The sequence below is a fragment of the Callithrix jacchus genome, chromosome 10 (assembly GCF_049354715.1).
Source record: "Callithrix jacchus isolate 240 chromosome 10, calJac240_pri, whole genome shotgun sequence".
Classification (NCBI taxonomy): domain Eukaryota; kingdom Metazoa; phylum Chordata; class Mammalia; order Primates; family Cebidae; genus Callithrix; species Callithrix jacchus.
The window spans coordinates 84,952,287-84,971,751 of NC_133511.1; the positions used below are offsets into that span (position 1 = coordinate 84,952,287).

General features: G+C 44.0%; 1 protein-coding gene across 3 annotated transcripts; it reads right to left on the reverse strand.

Annotated features, from left to right (window-relative positions):
* Positions 1–83: 83 nt before the first annotated feature.
* Positions 84–19,412, reverse strand: CSRP3 (cysteine and glycine rich protein 3). Of its 3 annotated transcripts, XM_002755096.6 has the most exons (6): positions 19,383–19,412; positions 9,129–9,268; positions 6,075–6,243; positions 4,183–4,315; positions 2,942–3,035; positions 84–419 (listed from the first exon to the last, which is right to left on the reverse strand). In XM_002755096.6, the coding sequence occupies exons 2-6, from the start codon at positions 9,238–9,240 to the stop codon at positions 343–345; spliced, it is 585 nt and encodes a 194-aa protein (XP_002755142.1). In that variant the 5' UTR covers positions 9,241–9,268; positions 19,383–19,412; the 3' UTR covers positions 84–342. The 3 variants fall into 3 exon arrangements, with proteins under 3 accessions (XP_002755142.1, XP_078195380.1, XP_035121898.1); XM_078339254.1 differs by lacking the exon at positions 9,129–9,268; XM_035266007.3 differs by lacking the exon at positions 6,075–6,243.
* Positions 19,413–19,465: the final 53 nt, after the last annotated feature.

Here is a 19,465-nt window from a genome sequence, read left to right on the forward strand (position 1 = left end):
ATTCTCTGCAGCTTGTTGTTAGAACTAGCTTTATGTTTTTTGACAATTTCTATTTCAAAGAAAAGATCCCGAGCCATACAAGATAGCACTAAAACATTTATTTATTGCCTCTTCTCACTCCAAGTATTATAAATAATAAAGCATTTGTTACAAATTAAACTTTAAATAATTGTCTTCCAAAGGTCTCTTCTAACATTGGGTAAAGACTATGATCACTTCTGAAGAGAAACAAATAATGTAAACTACACAGGAGAGGCTGTTTGGGGGAAGGTATCCATCTCTGCAGGGTTACTTGGCAAATGCTTTGGACTGGCAAAAACATCTGAGAAATGGTGCGCCTCTTCATTCTTTCTTTTCCACTTGTTGTGTAAGGCCTCCAAACCCAATACCCGTGGGGCCAAAATTTTTGGCATAGCAAACTGTGAATGAGAAGAGGATAAAGGGAGATACAATGCATTGGTTAGTGACATGTTTTCAGGGCCTTCTGTCTGGGCACAGTCCTTTCAATTATTAGAGACATCCTTTTGATCGATTTATGCATAAATTTGCAAGGCACGGCTCTTGCCTATAATCCCAGCACTTTGGGAGGTCGAGGTGGGCAGATCACTTGAGGTCAGAAGTTCAAGACCAGCCTGGCCAACATAGAGAAACCCCGTCTCTACTAAAAATACAAAAAATTAGCCGGACCTGGTGGCATGTGCTTGTAGTCCCAGCTAATGGTGGGGCTGAGGCAGGAGAATTGCTTGAGCCTGGGAGGCTGAGGTTGCAGCAAGCCAAGATCACACCACTGCACTCCAGCCTGGATGACAGAGCAAGACTCCATCTCAAAAAAAAAAAAAAAAAGTTTATGCATAAGTTAACTTTTAAATAAATTGAACAATACTTATCTTAGATCTGCTAATAAAAATTGTTAAACTTCGAGCTGGGCGCAGTGGCTCACACCTATAATCTCAGCACTTTGAAAGGCCGAGGTGGGTGGATCATGAGGTCAAGATATTGAGACCATCCTGGTCAACATGGTGAAACCCCGTCTCTACTAAAAATATAAAAATGAGCTGGGCATGGTGGCGCATGCCTGTAGTCCTAGCTACTCGGGAGGCTAAGGTAGGAGAATTGCTTGAACCCAGGAGGCGGAGGTTGCAGTGAGCCGAGATCGTGTCATTGCACTCCAGCCTGGGTAACAAGAGCGAAACTCCGTCTCAAAAAAAGAAAAAAAAATGTTAAACTTCTTGATGCTTAACTAAATGTGTTTGCAGACATGTTCCATTTGAGTCGGTGACCTCTGGATTGCCTGCCCAGCCTCATCCCCTGTTGCCTCCTGCCTCTGCCTCCCTTCCTACATTCCAGGCACACAGAACCACTTTAAGTTCCTGGAATTAACCATGATGTCCCAGCTTAGGTGTCTTTGTAATCAATGATCCCTGTTCCTGGAGTGCGCCCTCCCAAATCCACATTCACCCATCAAGCCCCAGGGGAAGCATGTCTTGTAAGAAGCCTTCCCCATTACCCCAAGTTGGTTCCTTTCCTCTTTTTAGATGACTGCATTGTGAATGTTTCTCTACTAAAACTTTTTTTTTCCACTTTGAAATGCAATTATTCATTTACATGCTAATTTCCCTATTGACTTCAGCAATATTTTAGGATATTATGAGCTATGAATGCTGAGGACCCCTATGTCTTCTACTGCCAGGAGACAGCAACCATCTGCCAGTTGGTGGGCTAGTTCCGATCCTGTGTCATCATGGGAAAAGCTTTGGCAGTTGATATGGTTTGGCTGTATCCCCACCCAAATCTCATCTTGAATTGTAGCTCCCATAATCTCCACATGTGGGAGGGACCCAGTGGGAGATAATTGAATCATGGAGGCGGGTTTTTCCTGTGCTGTTCTCATAACAGTAAGTCTCGCAAGATCTGATGGTTTATAAAGGGCAGTTTCCCGGCACACAGTCTCTTGCCTGCTGCTGTGTAAGATGTGACTTTTCTTCTCCTTTGGCTTCTGTCATTGTTGTGAGGCCTCCCCAGCCATGTGAATCTGTGAGTTCATTAAACCTCTTTTTCTTTATAAATTACCCAGTCTTGAGTATGTCTTTATTAGCAGCATGAGAACAGACTAATACGGCAACCTACAGTTTTGATTTATAAAATCTTCCCTCTTAACTCCTGTACCATCGCTGTTTTCACTTCATTCCAACATACTCCTTTGGAGATTCTTGAGACACCATTATTAAGTGATGAAGCTCAACTAAGCAACAGAATAGGCCTAGGCTCAGGGATGGAGGACACATCGCCTTGGCCCTCAGGCATCCCTTCCTTTGATAGTGTCAAGGAGCTAAGCCTCTACTATTTCTCCACAAGACCAAGGGAGGCAGTGAGGGGCAGAGCCACGAGATGACCAGGGGGTAAACCAGATTCATCCCTATGATCACTAAAATGATGTATAATGTGAGCAACAGAACTGTTGGCGCGGGTAGGGAGAAGGGAGAGAGATATGTTGTGATAAACTCCATTGAGGCTGAACTGAGTTCACCCTCTTCCAGTCACCCCCTCTGCCACTCACGTGAACAGAAGGTGTTTAAATTTTTGGAAGGGGATATGCTGTTACTTGGTCCCTGCCTGAGGCCTCTTCCAAGACCAGAGGCAGGGTGCTGTTTCCTCCTCTTCCTCTCTCCCCACTGTTCCTCACTTTTTTGAACCACTGAGCCTCTGAAAGCACCTGGTCTCTGCCAGGTGCTCCAATGGACAGGACCAGAGCTGGGTCAGGAGGGAGATTCCTTCCTTTTAGGTGGTTTGGCTCCCCATCCTGAGAACCCAACACTGCCCAGACTGAGCAGAATACCTCCTGGGAGACATGGGAAGACCTCCAGGTGTGAACATAATTTCCCCTCTCGAGGGCCCTTTTAGGAAAACTATTTCAAGAAAGTCTCCAGGATTACTCACTCACCTTTGCAATAAAGTTCCCCATCTTTATCAGTGACATTTGTGGATTCCAGACTCTTCCCACAGATGGCACAGCGGAAACAGGTCTTGTGCCAAGGCTGAGGGGCACAGAAGAAGTGCATATTTAGTGAGGCAGGCAACACGTTCTGTTTCCATTTCAAATCCCTGACCAGCAGCATCCAGAGGAGTGACACTGTCTTAACCATTTGCTTACCTAATGGGCCCCCATAATTTCTCCAGGGGTTTGGGGAAAATGAAATGCTATGGCCTTTGCCAGCACTTCTTGGAAGCCTGTAAATGGATTTGTCATGGTGATTTGCATATGTTTTCCTTCAGAATAGACTCAACAGAAAAGAGCTTCCCCAGGCCAAAAAGATCCAAGGAAAGAACTGGTCAGAGAAGGACTTGGCTTTATGTTGAACATAAAGAAGGAAAAGAGTAAAGAAATCAGACAGTTGTCCAGGGAATTCAACCTTGTTTTAGCTCTCTTGTTTAACTCCTCTGTGTAATTCTAGTGGCAGAGTTGCATAATTTAGACGTTCTAGATCTCCATCCTCCTGTCCATCTGCATATCTACCAGGCACAGCCCAGGGCTTCTCCTCTGTCTTTGAATGGCCAGTCTTAGGGTGGAGCCTGCCCTTGTGTTTGAAGTTAGATGCTCTCCATGGCCCTTCCTCCCACCATGTGGTATAAACAGAATTTTTATCTTTCCTCCAGTTTGACTCCTTTGGTGAGTACCCAGGCTTTGGGCCTGAAACTGGAAATTGCAGAGAACGTATGCATGAGTGTCTCGGACATCTGATGACTTTCCTGAGAGCCAGGATGTTCGTGAGGATGTTTCTCGCTACTGTGGGGTGTCTGCTGTATCCATTGGTTGTGATGGCAACAATAGGCTGAGTTAGGCAGTAGTCGGTTGGGGGGATCTGCAGCTGACATCTTTTGGGGAGATTGTTTACACTGGAGGGTAGGGGGGTCTTTGCTTTGTATCCCAGAACTTTTAGCTGAGTGCCTACCATCTAGTAGAATAATGCTTGCTGCATCAAACTGCACCAGTTCCAGCTTTCAAAGGGCAATGCAGGATGGCAGCCCTGTCCAGGGAAAGTGGCTGAGGATGTGTGGTTTCTAAAGTGGTTCTGAGAGGTAGCGAGAATGACAGCTGCTCACAGTTTCCAATTTTTCTCTCATTCCTCCCAAATGTCTGGTGGAGACGAGCAAGTTCTGTCTGGCTCATACAGAAGGTCTTACCTTGCCACCTCCCATGACCTTCTCAGCAGCATAGACTGACTTGCCACATCGAGGGCACTTCTCGGACTCTCCAAACTTGGCAGTGAACTTGGAAGGGTTGCTGGTGGTGGCTGAGCGTGCCGGCTTTGGGGACCTGTTGGAAATAGACAAATGAAACATAGGTCTCCCTTGGCAAACAGTACAAAAGCTGTGTGGCCTTGAGTAAGCGACCTCACTTCTCTGTGCCTTGGACTCCTCGTCTGGAAAATGGGAATAATTATGATGTCTTTCTCACAGCTTTGTTGAGAGGGTTATATGGTGACACATGTAAAGCGCTTAGAACGATGCCTGCCTGGCTTGTAGTAAGGGCTAATAAATGTTAGTTTAAAAGAGTTTAGAGCTTTCCCTTTTGCTGTGAAGCACTTAGCAAATGTTCTAGTTGTGTTAGCTTGTGTTATCGTTGTTGTTGTGTTGTTATTACTACTGTGCTTATTTGTTTTTCTGGACCATTTTCAAGGCCATTTGTAAAAATTACAGAGCAAGACAGGATCTTGACGGTGGGTGCTAATCAGTTCCTGATGAACCACGATCCATGAGCTGAAGCATTCCTCATCACAAGCCAGGCTGTCGTCCTGCCTCTAAGGGTCACCTGTCCCAGGAGAACAATGTCCAAAATAGAGACATAATAATAGCCTCTCATGTGTTAGTCTCTTTTGGTGTTTGCCTGTACATTATATCACTTGAGCTGTACCACAACCCTGTAAAGTTGGCAAGGCTGGTGGGAGGAGAATGAGGATCAGAGCATGACTGCCCAAGGCCAGGCAGCTCATGACTGATGGAACTAGGAGGAAATCCCAGGTCTTCAGACCTTGTTACTCTTTGTGCAGCATCAGTAGGAAGCCCTGATGTTGAAAAGTGAGCTTCAGTTAGTGAGGGCAGAGAATGCAGTTGGTATCACCTTTTCTTCCTTATCAAGAGTCTCCCACTGAGATTCAGTAATAAGAAAAATTAACAAAAAGAAATCTATCTAAGATGACTAACCACATATTCTTCCACTTTTCCAGGCTCTCCAATGGCTTACTCTCTTTTGAAGGGATCAGCTGATTTCTCAGATGGCCTAAGTGCTCCCTGGGGGAGGCCTTCCATGGGACACTTCCTTGGGTGGGCTGGGCTCTTCTGGCCAGTCCCATTGCAGAGCCTCATGAGCCTGGAGGCCAGCTGGCCAGACAGTAGTGTCAGGCCAGTGGCCATCAGACTTTTTTCAGTTCTGGGCTGGAGGTCAGTGTGATTTTCAAGAAAATGACCCAGGGGAGAAGACTGGTAGATAGAGATGGCCAGAGTGATATCCCAGCTTCCCTAGGATGATGTGGCAGGAACTCTAGCACTGTATTGGCAACAGGCAGCCAGGGAACCCCCGGAACAGTCATGATTGATTGTTTACTCCGAGGCACAGCCCATCCCTGCAGACACACTCCCCCTGCCATGTGGACATTAGTCCTCTTATAATCCAAGGGAAGAAGTCTTCGTGACAGGCGCACAAAGAATGGCCATTGCTTCCCTGCCATATTTATGTGATTTACACAGAAAGTCTCAAAGGGGAAGAAAAGAGACTCCATGCAGTTTTGCAAAGGTCAAACAATGGAACATCTGTACATTCTGGGTTTTCTCTTGACATGCAAACCAAGAGCCATGGTGTAAAAGTAATTGCCCTTTAGAAAGGCAGATAATTTAAAGAGAGTCTTTGGAGAGATGACACATTGTTCGAACTTGGTCAGACTGAGTATTGCTATTGTTGGCAAGTCAACAATAGAGTCCATTCTCGCACTTCCAGAAAACGTTGCTATGGGAACAAAATGAACTGTCCTGATAATTGGAGACTTTAACAAGCACGGAGGAGCAGAGCAGTAACTCACTGTTGGAACTGCAGGCCGAGATGCTCGCCTGTGTCCGTGCTGAGACAGCCAGCCCCTTGTCCATACCCGATCCCTTTGGGGCCATATCTGCGCCCGTAGCACACCTTACAGTAGATCTCCGACTCATGAGCCGCAACTGTTGTGCTGTCGAGAGCCTTCCTGCAGGCCACTGCCAGGAAAAGGAAGGGTCATGGGATTAGAGCTGAAATCCTTGTCCCCTTCCTTGCATCCCCAATGCCATGCTTAGGGCCAGAGACCCAGCACTAGGGACGCCTAAGCCAAGAAAACAACGTTGATTCCTGACCACAGCATCTGTCCTGAGTTGTATACTCCAAGACAGTCCTGATCTCACAGATGAGCAAATTAGGTTCAATGGTTCCCAGCTGGAAAAGGTTGGAAGCCAGCATTAGAATGAGGTGTATAGTCTCAGACCTGCTAAGGACTGCATCCCTGAGTCTTCCCAAATGACATCAGGGAAGTGTGTGTGTGTGTGTGTGTGTGTGTGTGTGTGTGTCTGTGTGGTGGCAGGGGGTGGGTTAAGTCAGGAGAGAAACTTATTTTTTTCTTAATCATATAAGAATCGGGATTGAGCAATTTCTGTACTTACCATGCCCTTTGAAGGACATTGTGATACTCAAGCAGACAATTGCCATTGAGGCTAGTTTTGGTCCAATTCTGGAAACAGAAGATGTGGGGAAAGGGTAGACCTGCCTTATTAACACCTAAGCCTTCTATTGACTCGAGGCCCCTGGTTACTATATATTATCTAATGAAAGTATCCCCAAATATAAGGCAATCAAGCCCTCATTTTTCCAAAGAGAGGATTTATAGAAAGATTTATTTTGCAAACTTAAAAAGAAACTTCTAAAGATGTAAATTAAAATGTCAAATATCTACTTATAATATTTAATTTAGTAACATAAATCAACAATATATTGAGTTGGAAAGGTTACTTTTTTCTAATCTCACATAAATTCAGGGAATAATTGTCTCCAATTCCATCTTTGTATCTTCAACATCAGCATCTCCCTCACCACCAGAATCATTTCTGGGGGCAGTTGACTTAGCTTTTCTGAGCAGCTCACCTTCACTTTCGTCTGCATATTTTGAGAGGCACCCCTGTTTTATACCTGAGTAGGAGGTTGTCGCCTAGAAATTGCATCTCAACAATAAGGACCTATTAGCATAGCATTAAGGCAGATTTTTTTAAAAAAGATATAGAATTTCCACAATGTAACGAGTTGCTACATTTCTTTGCAGTAATGATCCTTAAAGATTGTTTATAGTGATGCTCAGTGCTTATAATAGTGAGATCATATCCCCAGGAATATAATAATATGTATGCATTAAATGTATTTGCCTTAAAAAAAAAAAAACCAGTGCTATCAAACGATCCCTATAAGCAATCCAGCATTGAATGAGGTTATTTCAGGCACTGGCCTGGGCACAATGTAAGGTGGACCCTGCATCTCTGAGTGCTATTTTCAGCAGCTACAGAGTTGCCTGTGGACAGGTGATACCTTGTGGTACTAATATAGAAAAGTATGCTCCTCTCTGAGGTTCTTCTATCTATCATTCCTGAAACGTATGCTGCTCAGATCCTCATCCCATCAACGAGCTCTCAGGAAATATCGAAGAGTTAAAAGGAAGGTACCAAAAAGTGCTCAAATCTCTTCTGCTATGGCTCTTCCTGCTAGCTGGGAAAGACAAGACACTCCTACTATGGAAAGCTTCCCTATACTTCCCTGCTCCCACTGTTACCAAAGTTGATCGAAGGAGAACACAGGCCCAGAAGGCTGGATTTCCAGATCGAGACCCCCAGTTTTCTCCTTGTAGCAACCTGTGCAGTAGGTATAACCATCTTCATTTTATAAATGAAGAAACTGAGGCTCCCCATGGTGAAATGACCTGCCCCAAATCTCAGTTAGCACATGGCAGAGCCCAGACTCAAACGCAAGTCCCTTTTACTCTAATTCTAGTATTTGTTCTAATATTCCTAATCCTGCTATTTTTTTAAAGAACACTGGCTATCTTTGGACAAAATTCCCAATAGATGGAGTCCAGCCCTTTGAGTTCTTTACAATTGCATGGATACCTTGCAGCTACCAGATGAAGCATGGGGGTGTGCTAGCATGGCAGTGGGGACTAGTCATGGAGAAGGCTTGCCAAATATCTAGCAGAGCTAGCCCTTAAGCCAGACCTCCTGGAGGGAAGCAGAGAAGATGAATACCCATTTCAAAACCAAGGCCAATTTTCTCTCAAACAGGACTAGCTGCCAGGAAACAGTGTAGAATGCAGTCATGTCAACGAGCACTGGACATGGAGTCTGAAGGTAGAGGTGCAAGTACAAGGCTCTACTACAGATGCATATGACCTGGGCTTAGATGTGAGAAATGACTTGTCCAAAGTTACATGAGTCAGGCAGTGCCAGACTCCCAGAGAACCATGAGGTCTCAAGATTCCCCCTATTTTTGACATTTGTGAGTCAGTGTCTGGTGGGTAATGGTCAGGATTTCTTTCATGAAGTTACTGGTGCCCAGGCCCTGAAATGCTTCCCTCTCTGACTCTTACACACAGAGTTGGCATATGTTGCTCCACTGCCTGACATAGGTTCTTTCTCAGGCAAGACCAGTCACATCTGGCTTCAGTCACAGCTGACCAGAAGGGGCAACACAGATAGCCAAATCCATCCTGGCTCCAGATAAGTGCTGGCTTCCTTTCTCTGCCAAGTCACATGTTGTCAATGTCACCATGGGGTCAAGGTTTTCCCTGCAGAGAGCGGTGGTGGGCCAGTTTGTTCTGGCTTTGAGCTACAGGAAAATGAATGGCCTCTGAGCTGGGCAAGTGGTTGAAGCAAGGGTGCTCAGGAGAGTACCATCCTTTTCTTGCTAGGGCCCAAGAGTTAAATTTCTAACCAGTTCTAAGGTGATGCTGATGCTGCTGGTCCCGGGACCACACTGTGAGAACCACTGGCATACAGTGTTTGTGATTAAATGTGGACTTTGTGATACTGTCCAGCTGCTGAGGGGCCCCCAGGATGTCTACCCAACTCACTGCAGTGGAAACATGTCTTGTGGAAACTCCTTCCGTTGCACTGGATTTCTTCTGCATGGTAGACGGTCTTTTCACAGGCTCCACATTTCGCACCTCCACCCCAATTTGGCATCTTGAAGACTATCTGGTCAAGGTCAAGTCTAAGAGGACATAAAGCAAATATCCTGCATTTAAGTGGCCCCAGGAGTGAACCAATCTCTAACAGTGCAGTGGTCTGAAGACCAGGACCCAGCCCGATTTTTCTTTTAGTGTTTCATTTACTCATTCATTTAGCAAATAGCTGCTGTGTGCTAGTCATTAAATAAGCTCAGACACTTAGATGGCTTTGGGTGATCACTTTACCACTTGGGAATTCAGTTTCTTCTCCTGTTAAATTTCAGTAACATCTATTCCTGTGTATTTTACAGGGATCTTGGAAGGAATGAATAGGCTAATTTCATGTACATAAAAGTATATACAGGACCGGGCATTGTGGCTCACACCTGTAATCCCAGCACTTTGGGAGGCCAAGGTGGATGGATCACGAGGTCAAGAGATCAAGACCATCCTGGCCAACATAGTGAAAGCCCATCTCTCCTAAAATACAAAAATCAGCTGGGCATGATGGCGTGCACCTGTAGTCCCAGCTATGCAGGAGGCTGAGGCAGGAGAATTGCTTGAACCCGGGAGGTGGAGGTTGCAGTGAGCCAAGATGTTGCCACTGCACTCCAGCCTGGCACCTGGCAACAGAGCAAGACTCCATCTAAAAAAATATATATATACAAATATTGTTTTATTATTTTTTTCCATCTCCAGTTTAAAAAATTATCCCATCAGAAGTAGGAATCATCTGTGAAAATGATCTTTTCTACTTGTCTAGCTAAGAGCTTCTCAAATCAATTTGAACCTTGCTAAATGCAGATTCTGGTCTGGTAAATCTAGGGAGATGCAGGAAATTCTGCATTTTTAACAGGCTCCAGGCAATATTGATGCTACTGGCAGTGGGCTACATTTTGGGTAGCAAATTCTTAGGTTATCTTGCTGATAAAATGTATATTAATAATATATAAAATCTCCTATTCAGAGTTATTCCTCATATCCATAAATTCCTTTTTAAGAATATCATCGCCCAGGCTACAAGACATATAGGCACTACACTAGGTCAGTAGTTGGAAACCTACTTTCTGCTTTCTAAGCTCCCCTCCACCTGCTGTGCGTATCAGGATGAATTACATAGCTTCTCTTTATACACCTATACAGTTTTTCCCACCTATACAGTTATTCTTTTCCTTGCTGTTTCAGTGTTCTTTAGAGAATCAAATGACATGATGTGCAGGAGGTCTCACAGAGTTACAGTGTTCAATAGGAGCTAGACCATGGTGCTGACATGTCCTCCTGCACCCTTGGAGACATTCAGCTGCAAGGATCTGCTGATGGCCACAGCCTCAGGACTGTCATTGTCTCCTCACCAGAGAATTATGTTTAAGAGATATTAACCACCAGCACTTTGGGAGGCCGAGGCGGGTGGATCATGAGGTCAAGAGATCGAGAACATCCTGGTCAACATGGTGAAACCCCGTCTGTACTAAAAATACAACAAATTAGCTGGACATGGTGGTGCGTGCCTGTAATCCCAGCTATTCAGGAGGCTGAGGCAGGAGAATTGCTTGAACCCAGGAAGCAGAGGTTGCAGTGAGCCGAGATTGTGCCACTGCGCTCCAGCCTGGGCAACAGAGTAAGACTCTGTCTCAAAATAAATAAATAAATAATAATAACAATTCTTCTCATCTGTGTATGTTTTTAGTATGAATCCAAGTTTTCAGTTTCCTCAAAGCAGAACTAAAATAAGCCATTGATAGTAAATGAAATTTCTGAAATTCAGCCGGCCAGGGGAGCTGAATTTTCACTGGAATCCTCTGGTTTCTGAGAAGTCTGGTGTGTCATGACACAGAGCACTATCCAGCCATTCTGAATGGCTGCTTCTGACCTTCACTTTCCCTTCTGGGAAGCCAGTCACCTTCTTATAATAGTTGGCGATTAACACTAAGCCCTCCTGGGTCAACTGGTCTGGATTGTATCTCACAGTCTCAGAACAAAGACAGTTTTTTGCTAAGAAACTGAAAGTAAATAGCAAACAGACCACTGAACCTGACACTAGGGCTAGAAGGAATGTTTCTGTCTAAATATTCCCTCAGAGAGCTTTTCCTGCGTAGAGAAACTGTGACGTTAGCCAGGAACATCCTATCCTTCCTCTTATAAAAGCAGTATCTTTTGCTAATTCAGTAAAGTTTTAGAAAAAACTTTAAAAAAGGAAACATTGGACTGGGCATGGTGGCTCACGCTTATAACCCCAGCACTTTGGGAGGCCCAGGAAGGAGGATCACTTCAGCTCAGGAGGTTGAGACCAGCCTGGGTAACATAGTGAGACCCCTGTCTCTACTAAAAAAAAATTACCCTGGTGTGGTATCATGCTCCTGTAGTCAGTCCTAGCTACTCAGGAGGTTGAAGCAGGAGAATGTCTTGAGCTCAGGAGTTCCAGGCTTCAGTGAGCTATGATCACACCACTGCACTTTGGACTAGGTAACAGCAAGGCCCTGCCTTTAAAATGAATTAATAAGGGTTTCTTAAAAAATGAAAGCATGTCGTTTTTCAATTTCTGTAGTTCAGGTTGTTTAGTAAACTAGAAAGAGTAATGGATTTTGAGTGGAAAGACTTATAATTAAACCCACATTTATTCGTTCATTCATTCATTCATTCACCCTGCATTTACTACCTGCCTATCATGTGTCAAGCACTGGACTAGGTACTCAGTGAATAAAAGGGGAAAACTTAGAAAACTAAGTAGTTTGTGACAGCTGACATTGAGAAGCCCATGTTGTAGTTAGGAAGATAGGCAAGAATCAGAATTCTCTGTACCAGAGAAGAGACTCGGGAGACATGCTATGGAAACTTAAATGACCAAGTGGCTCCCCACAGTTAGACTGGGGATGAGGGCAGTGAACTGTTGGAGGGTCACAGAAGAGATCGCATTCAAATGGGGTTTTGAAGAGTAAATAGGAGTTAACCAGATACAGAAAAGTGGGAAGGGCATTTCAGGCAGAGAAAAGAGCAAGCAGAAAGGCATAGAGGCCTAAAATATCCTCTAAAGAGCCCAAATTTGTTTATTTTGGACTCCATTTAAACTACAGACTTTTAGGGCTGGAATAGATTTTTAAATTGCCTGATCCTCTCATTTATAATCCAGGTATATTTAAAGAGTAAACATGCAGGGGTATTTTCTCAGCTAACTTCTTTTTCTACAATCCATTCTTCTCTCATTAGAGATGATACATTTTCTAGAAAAGAATAGACTCACATAATTTTGCTCATGTTCATTTTGATCCTGAGTTTCAGCATGATATAAAATAGAGGAGAAATGTAATAAATTTCATCCAGGAACATAACAATGACACTTTAAAAATTAATGTTATAGAAATTTTCAATGAAAACAACCCTAGGTCAAAATTCTCATTTCAAATCTGCAGTGGGGATTTCATTGGCATGTCTTGCAAGTTAATATGAGACAGAGATACCTCTTGAGGGATAAAAATATATATATCTGTGCGTGTGTGTGTGTGTGTGCACATGCGTGCATTCATTGCCTAGGCGTACTTTTCAAAATGAGAATAAGATTACAGATAATACCTCCTTCACAAGCTAATGTATCCTAGCACTGGTTGTTTTTAAGTGGTCATAAACATCTGACATACATATATCATCAGGACTTGAAACTTAAAATAGAAATCCATAAGTATTCTGTTAATGACGCTCAGTTCCATTTCTGAAGATGGGAATGTAACCAAGGAGGTCTCACAGGCCAAAAAAGCAGAGGTTATTTTAAAGCATCCTTAATACAGGCCGGGGCAGTGGCTCATGCCTGTAATCTAAGCACTTTGGGAGGCCGAGGCAGGTGGATCATAAGGTCAAGAGATCAAGACTATCCTGGTCAACATGGTGAAACCCTATCTCTACTAAAAATACAAAAATTAGCACTATAGGCATGGTGGCGCTTGCCTATAGTCCCAGCTGTTCGGGAGGCTGAGGCAGGAGAATCCCTTGAACCCAGGAGGCAGAGGTTGCAGTGAGCCGAGATTGTGCCACTGCACTCCAGCCTGGTGACAGAGCAAGACTCCGTCTCAAAAAAAAAAAAAAAAAAAAAAAAATCTGAATCCAGAGACATGGATTCTAGCCTCAACCTTGAACTTGGGTTAAAAAATGTTGATAATAGTATCTCCTGGACAGGACCATTGTCAAGGTCACGGAAATATGATGGAATTTAAAGCAGTATTGAGAAGTTATTTTGGCCCACTTCACTTTAGGTTACTCAAATGGCACCAATGTGCTAATTAAGGAGCTATGATTTGAAATCCCAGTTAGGTCTTGGCTTACAAACATAACCTTTTCAGCTTCCCACATTGCTTTGGAATTCTTGTGTCCCAACACTCCCCTAGACAGGCCTGGAATGTGAGTTTAGTCTGGCATGGTACCAAGGGATGGGTCATTTGTTTATCAGCGTTGCCTGGTACTGGCAAGGGTCATGGAAGGTGGAATACCAATTATAGGCTTGCCCGTCACTGAGTCCTGTTTGTCACCTGGGTCACAATCTCCATCACACCACCTGGCACTACTTTCTGGGCCAGACCCAAAGATGGCTGTGTTGTCACAGACAAATCGTGGTTCAAGATTAAAATGGGAGACAGCCTGGAATGTATAAGGATGAGATAGAATGGACCGCCCTGTGACACCAACTTGGAAGAGGTCGGACTCCAGATTTGGATACTCAGATCCCAGTGAGAGACTACTCTGTGCCCACTTTTAAACTAAGATTTAACCAATATCACAGAAGAGATTATACTGGCAACGTGCTTCAGCAGGGCAGTGGGAAAAGCACTGGATCAGATGCCAGGGGCTGGAGTTCTAGTTCCATTTTGCCTCTTTGAAGCTGTGTGATCTGGGAAAAAACCATTCAATCTTTCCGAACGTCATTGTCTTCGTTAGAATGGGGGCAACAGTCCCTTTTATCTCACTATTGCTGGGAGGACCCTATCGTTCAAGTACTGTCAAATCATTCTGTAAGTTGTACAGTAGTATAAAATGTAAGAGCCAATCAGTTCTGCTACAACTTTAAGTTGTCATTTAGCAATCTGAATTTTCAAGAGAATAACTGAACTGTGTATCTTGGGCACATTCTCCCTAATCCAACTACTTCTCCTTTCCCTTCCCTTCCCTTTCTCCCTCCTTCCCTCTCTTCCTTCCTCCCTCCCTTTCTTCTTTCTTTCCTTCCTTCCTTCCCTCCTTTTCCTTCCTCCCTCCCTCCCTCTCTTCTTTCCCTCCTTCCCTCCTTCCTTCCTTTTTCCTTTCCTTCCTTCCTCCCTCCCTTCCTTTCCTTCTTTCCTTCCTTTTTCCTTTCCCTCCCTCCCTTCTTCTCTCCCTCTCTCTCTCCCTCCCTCCTTCCTTCCTTCCTTCCTTCCTTCCTTCCTTCCTTCCTTCCTTCCTTCCTTCCTTCCTTCCTTCCTTCCTTCTCTACCAACTATAAAACTGAACAATGATGAGTTAGGGTAAAAGTGGTGGGTACATAAAATGAGTGCCCAGGAGGGAACTTTAGGCCATGACTTTGGGCAGAGACCTCAAGCCACAGTGCCATGATGCCACCGTTTTCAGCTCAGTGCTGACTCAGTTGGTCATCCTACTAGACACCTGATTCCAAACAGTGAGTTAAATTGTCTACACTGACTGAAGCAAAGATTTTGGATTATAGGAACACATATCTGGAATCTAAGTGATAATAATAGTTTATACTGAAGCTAACGTGCCTGGAGCGCTGCCCTTGGATGTCGCTTAGTCTTCACAACAACCCTTCAAGGGAGGTGCTGTTATAACATTTACTTTACAGATGAGGAAATGGAGGCTTTGGGAAATTACATTAGTCCAAGTTCATGGGACTGATATGTGTCACATGAGTAGATTAGAACTTATGTTTCTCTGACTCCAAAGCTGTGTTCTTATATTAATATTAGTTACTATTTATCATTTACTATTTGTCAGTGGCTTTACATATATTATATTTAATACTTACAACAGCTGTGCAGAGCAAATTTTATTTTAATTTTTGTGGATATGTAAAGTGAACAGAGAGCTTAAGCATCTTTTCCAAGGTCGCACAGCCAGTAAGTAGAAGAGCTGCCATTCAACTCCCAGTTAAGCTGGTTCTGAATCTCATGCTCCTGTTTATAACACTGGAGAGAGGACAAGGGTCAACACCCCCACTACCCAGATTTCACAGCTGATGGGCATTGAGATGTGACCGATCCATTGTCTCTCCATGGGATACAGAGAGTGCTCATGGGTGGGACTAACAGAGAAACTGAATTCCTTCACTGAAATAAAGGGCTTTCTGAGTTACTGCTGTTCAACATGGGAAGGAACTGGAGAGTTCTCCCACACTATTGATTTTCTCCCACACTGTTGATGGGGACGGACATACAAGTGGCTGCTATATACTGAAGCCCCTTCAAGAGTCCTTCAAACCCTGAGATTTAAGGATCTCAAAAGTGATTGAAGCCTCACCTTGAAGAAAAGCTACCCAATGATGTGCCCTCTCAAACCCTCTCCTTTATTTGCTCTTAATTTGGGTAAGAAAGATGACATGGCCATATTGAAAAAGCATGGGCTTTGGAAGAACCAGGCTTAATTCAGAAACACTAACTGTTGAGCCTTGGGCAAGTTGCTCAGATTCTCTGACCCAGCATACTCAATGTGTATCCTCATGTAAAGACAGTACGAGAAGGCTTGTCTGGGAAGGTTGTTTTCAGGTTAAAGCAGATAGTACTATCTAAGATACTGTACGGCGTGACTTAACATGTAGCGGGAATTGAACAAGTAGTTGCTGGCATCATTACTATAGTTGTCACTATGACTTTCTCTCCAGTTTCCAAGTCTGTTCTTTTAGAACAAACAACTCACTCCCTGCTTGTTCTCCATGGCCCTTCTGGTTCATTCTGTTAACCAGTTTTTTCAGCCTCCAGAGTATGTCGTGTCTCAGGACAGGCATGCCCAGTTCAGGGTGAGAATTGGCCCCTTGGGTTGTTGGATTGGGTTGGAGGCAGCATGCCCAGGCAGGGGCCCTGTGGCCCAGGGAAGCCTGTGCCCTTCAGTCCTCGGTATAGGACATTCAGGGTCAGTGGCTGCTTCCCACTGAGCTTCTGAACCCCGATATATGATGTCCTTCAGCCAGAGGCCCTTTCACAGAGCCCAGGAAGCACAGGTTGCTCATTGCCAGCATGGAAACAAACCCGAGTTTTGGCTCTCACCCCCCCTTTTTTTTAAAAATATAATTTTTTATTTGTAGTGATTTTATTAAATGTACATGTACATACAGTTTGAAAATTGCTGAACCTGGCCTTTGCCCTTCAATTTGAACAATATCTTTATAATATTTTATTTATTTTTTAATGTTTAATTTTACTTTAGTTTCTGGGGTACATGTGCAGGTCATGCAGGGTTGTTGCATAGGTCCATACTATATCTGGCATTTCTTCCCATGTTAACCCTCCCCATCCTCCCCACCCCCCACTGTCCCTCCCCTGGCTCACCCCCAACTGCCCCAGTGTGTAATGCTCCTGTCCGTGAGTCCACCCACGTGTTCTCATTGTTCAACACCTGCCTAACTAAGACGTGGTACACATACATTAAATGAAGGCTGTAGAACGTGGGCAGCTTACAACTTTTCTGAAATTATATCTGAAGCATGGCCAACTTTTACTCCCCAAAACTTATTCTTTGTTCTATTTTGACCTCCACAATTTATTTTTAAAGATCACCTCATATCCCAGTTTACCTGCTGGCTCTGCCACTTTCTGGGCCTTGTGATGCTGGGCAATTCCTATGCTTTCTTGAACTTTAGTTTCTTCCTCTGAAAAATGAGTTTTGCAGGACTTTTTGTGACCCTTAAATAAGCTAGTATTTACTCCATGCCTGCCCAGGGCTGTAAACAACCATCAAATCATGGTCAACCCTTTCCCACAGTAGAGCTCAGAAAAGGCTCCATCCTCCATGCCTTTGAAGACCGACCGTTACTGTCTCTCTTTCTGCTTTCTTCGCTGGGATGAGTCAGCGCAGTTTTTCACATTTGCAGGCATCACATTTCTCTTTGACCATGAAGCCTGACCCTCAATACAGTATTTATTCCCAGAGGTCTGAACAGCACACTTGTAACTGGAAATCTGCCTGCCTTGGGACTTGTATTTCCTGTGTATTATATTCCTAGCCCTGTGTCTTTCCTCTTGTAAAACAAATTAATTATCTTCTGACTCCTGGTCAGCTTGTTACCCACTCTGACCTCTGGACTTTTATCAGCACGCTTGTACTTAGCAGGAAATCCTCCCAAAACCCACTGGGTTTGGCTGTATGCCTTTTCTCAATGGCCTCACACATTTGTACGGTTATATTAAACTTTACAAAAGTACTTTCCTATACTTTATCTCCTTCAATTCTCACAAATCCCTTTGATAGATGTGGCTTTCCCTTAATTTTATTCTTCAGAAAATGGAAACTCAGAAAAGTTAAGTGATATTCAGAGCTATAATTTGAACTAGCTCTATAACCGGATTATCTTTATTTTCTTCTTGAAGTTCCCAGGATTTCTCAGTTTGTATTCTATTAAGATTCTGTCTCCACTTCTTCCAAGGGGATTCTAGCCATTTGCCAGCTGAATGCTGCTGCGGCTCTCTCTTCCTTCCCTCCTCCCTTCCTCCCCGCTCCTTCTCTCTTTCACTCCCTCCTTCTCTCCTTCCCTCCCTCTCTCCCCTGCCCCCTGCCCTGCATCTCCTGTCTCGGATGGATGGGTTGTGTGTCTGGGCTGCAGAGCACCTGTCTGCCTGAACTCCAGGGAGGATACCAAGCCCTGGGACTCAACTACACCTCCTGCCCAATAGCCTGATCTCATTGCCACCGACCACAAATGACTGAGTTGTTCAGAAAGGAACAAAAGCCAAATCAGAAGACTCCCGCACATTTTCTGGGTCATAAAACAGTTCTACATGCACTGTGATGAATTGGATGTATCCAGCATTGAGATTCAATCCAAGACATAAACTGAGGACACAGGCTGTCCCCAATTCCCCACACTTCTTGCTGTTTAAGTACACCCTTCCCTGTGTAGAGCTGCCTCTACCTCCCTCCAGCCCTGACATAGGAGATGGTCCATATATGCTTATTAAATCACATTGAATTGTATTGCAGAGTCAAGTTTCCTTAGACCAGTAACTCAACTCTTCCTACTTGAAGGAGTCACTGGCTTGGCTCAGGAACAGGGCAGAAATTAGAGGCAGCAGCTTGGATCTTTCAGCAGCATTTCTACTCAGATCATTGCTTAAAACCACTTTTTATTCTCAGTCACACCCATGTCTGTCATTCGCTGGGATATTTTTGAAAGTCCTTGACTAAAACCTAGAGGAAACACTGGGAATCCTAACCACTGGCTGAATTATCCTCCCATTTAATAGAGCTTTTAATATATTTCAATGTAGCAGTGCCTTTTTGGGGTCCAGTTTTGATTAATTTCAAATGATTAAAAGCAAGCCTGTTGCTGAACATCTTTAGGATACAAAAATTAATTTAAAATCAACAAGCCTGAAATCTCAGTAACTCACCATGACCTTTTGAATAACACAATTCCACGTAATTTGGGCATGGGAAAGCTGTCTTTTATATTGCATCTAGTATAATCACTTATCACTTTGTATCTGTGCAGTACTTTACAGTTTGGAAAAACGTCACCAGTTTATATTGATCCTTGCAGAAGAAGAGACCAAGCCCCTGTGGGCAGGAACCTTCTCAAAGTCTATCATCCACCAATTACATAGTGCTTATAGGACTAGAAGATCAGTAGACTTTCTAGTGTTTCCCATTGCTTTCCAGTTGTTCCAACGAAGACAGCAGGAAACATAATTCCACCACATAAGTAGTTTTTTTTATAATGAAAAGAATCCCTTACTCGTTTATCTGCCTATGAGGTCCCTTAAGCCCCCAACTATTAACCACCCTTGCAGGAATTTTTCAATACCCGCTAGATCCTTACCAGAGTGAAATACAACCTGAGCCTCCTTCCATAGAACCAGAGAGGGTGTTGGCACTTGGGACATAAAATGCGCCCTTACTCTATGGAACCCTTTAGAGTCCAAACCAGCCACAGAACCAACCCACCTTCAGCCCAAATGTCTATCTTACTCCACTCACCTGCCTGTGTGGTCTCTGTTCAGCTCAACTGAGTCCGAGGGGCTCTTGTCCTCTTTAAATATATGAAGGCTGTCACCAGCCTT

What these genes read in the sequence shown, in the direction of transcription:
- CSRP3 (XM_002755096.6), bottom strand. Translation starts at nt 9,240, where the DNA reads ATGCCAAATTGGGGTGGAGGTGCGAAATGTGGAGCCTGTGAAAAGACC. An exon ending in CAAGACATGTTTCCACTGCA is followed by an intron (nt 6,244 to 9,128) that starts GTGAGTTGGGTA and finishes TTTTCCTGGCAG; the next exon opens with TGGCCTGCAGGAAGGCTCTC. An exon ending in TGGGGAACTTTATTGCAAAG is followed by an intron (nt 420 to 2,941) that starts GTGAGTGAGTAA and finishes TCTCATTCACAG; the next exon opens with TTTGCTATGCCAAAAATTTT.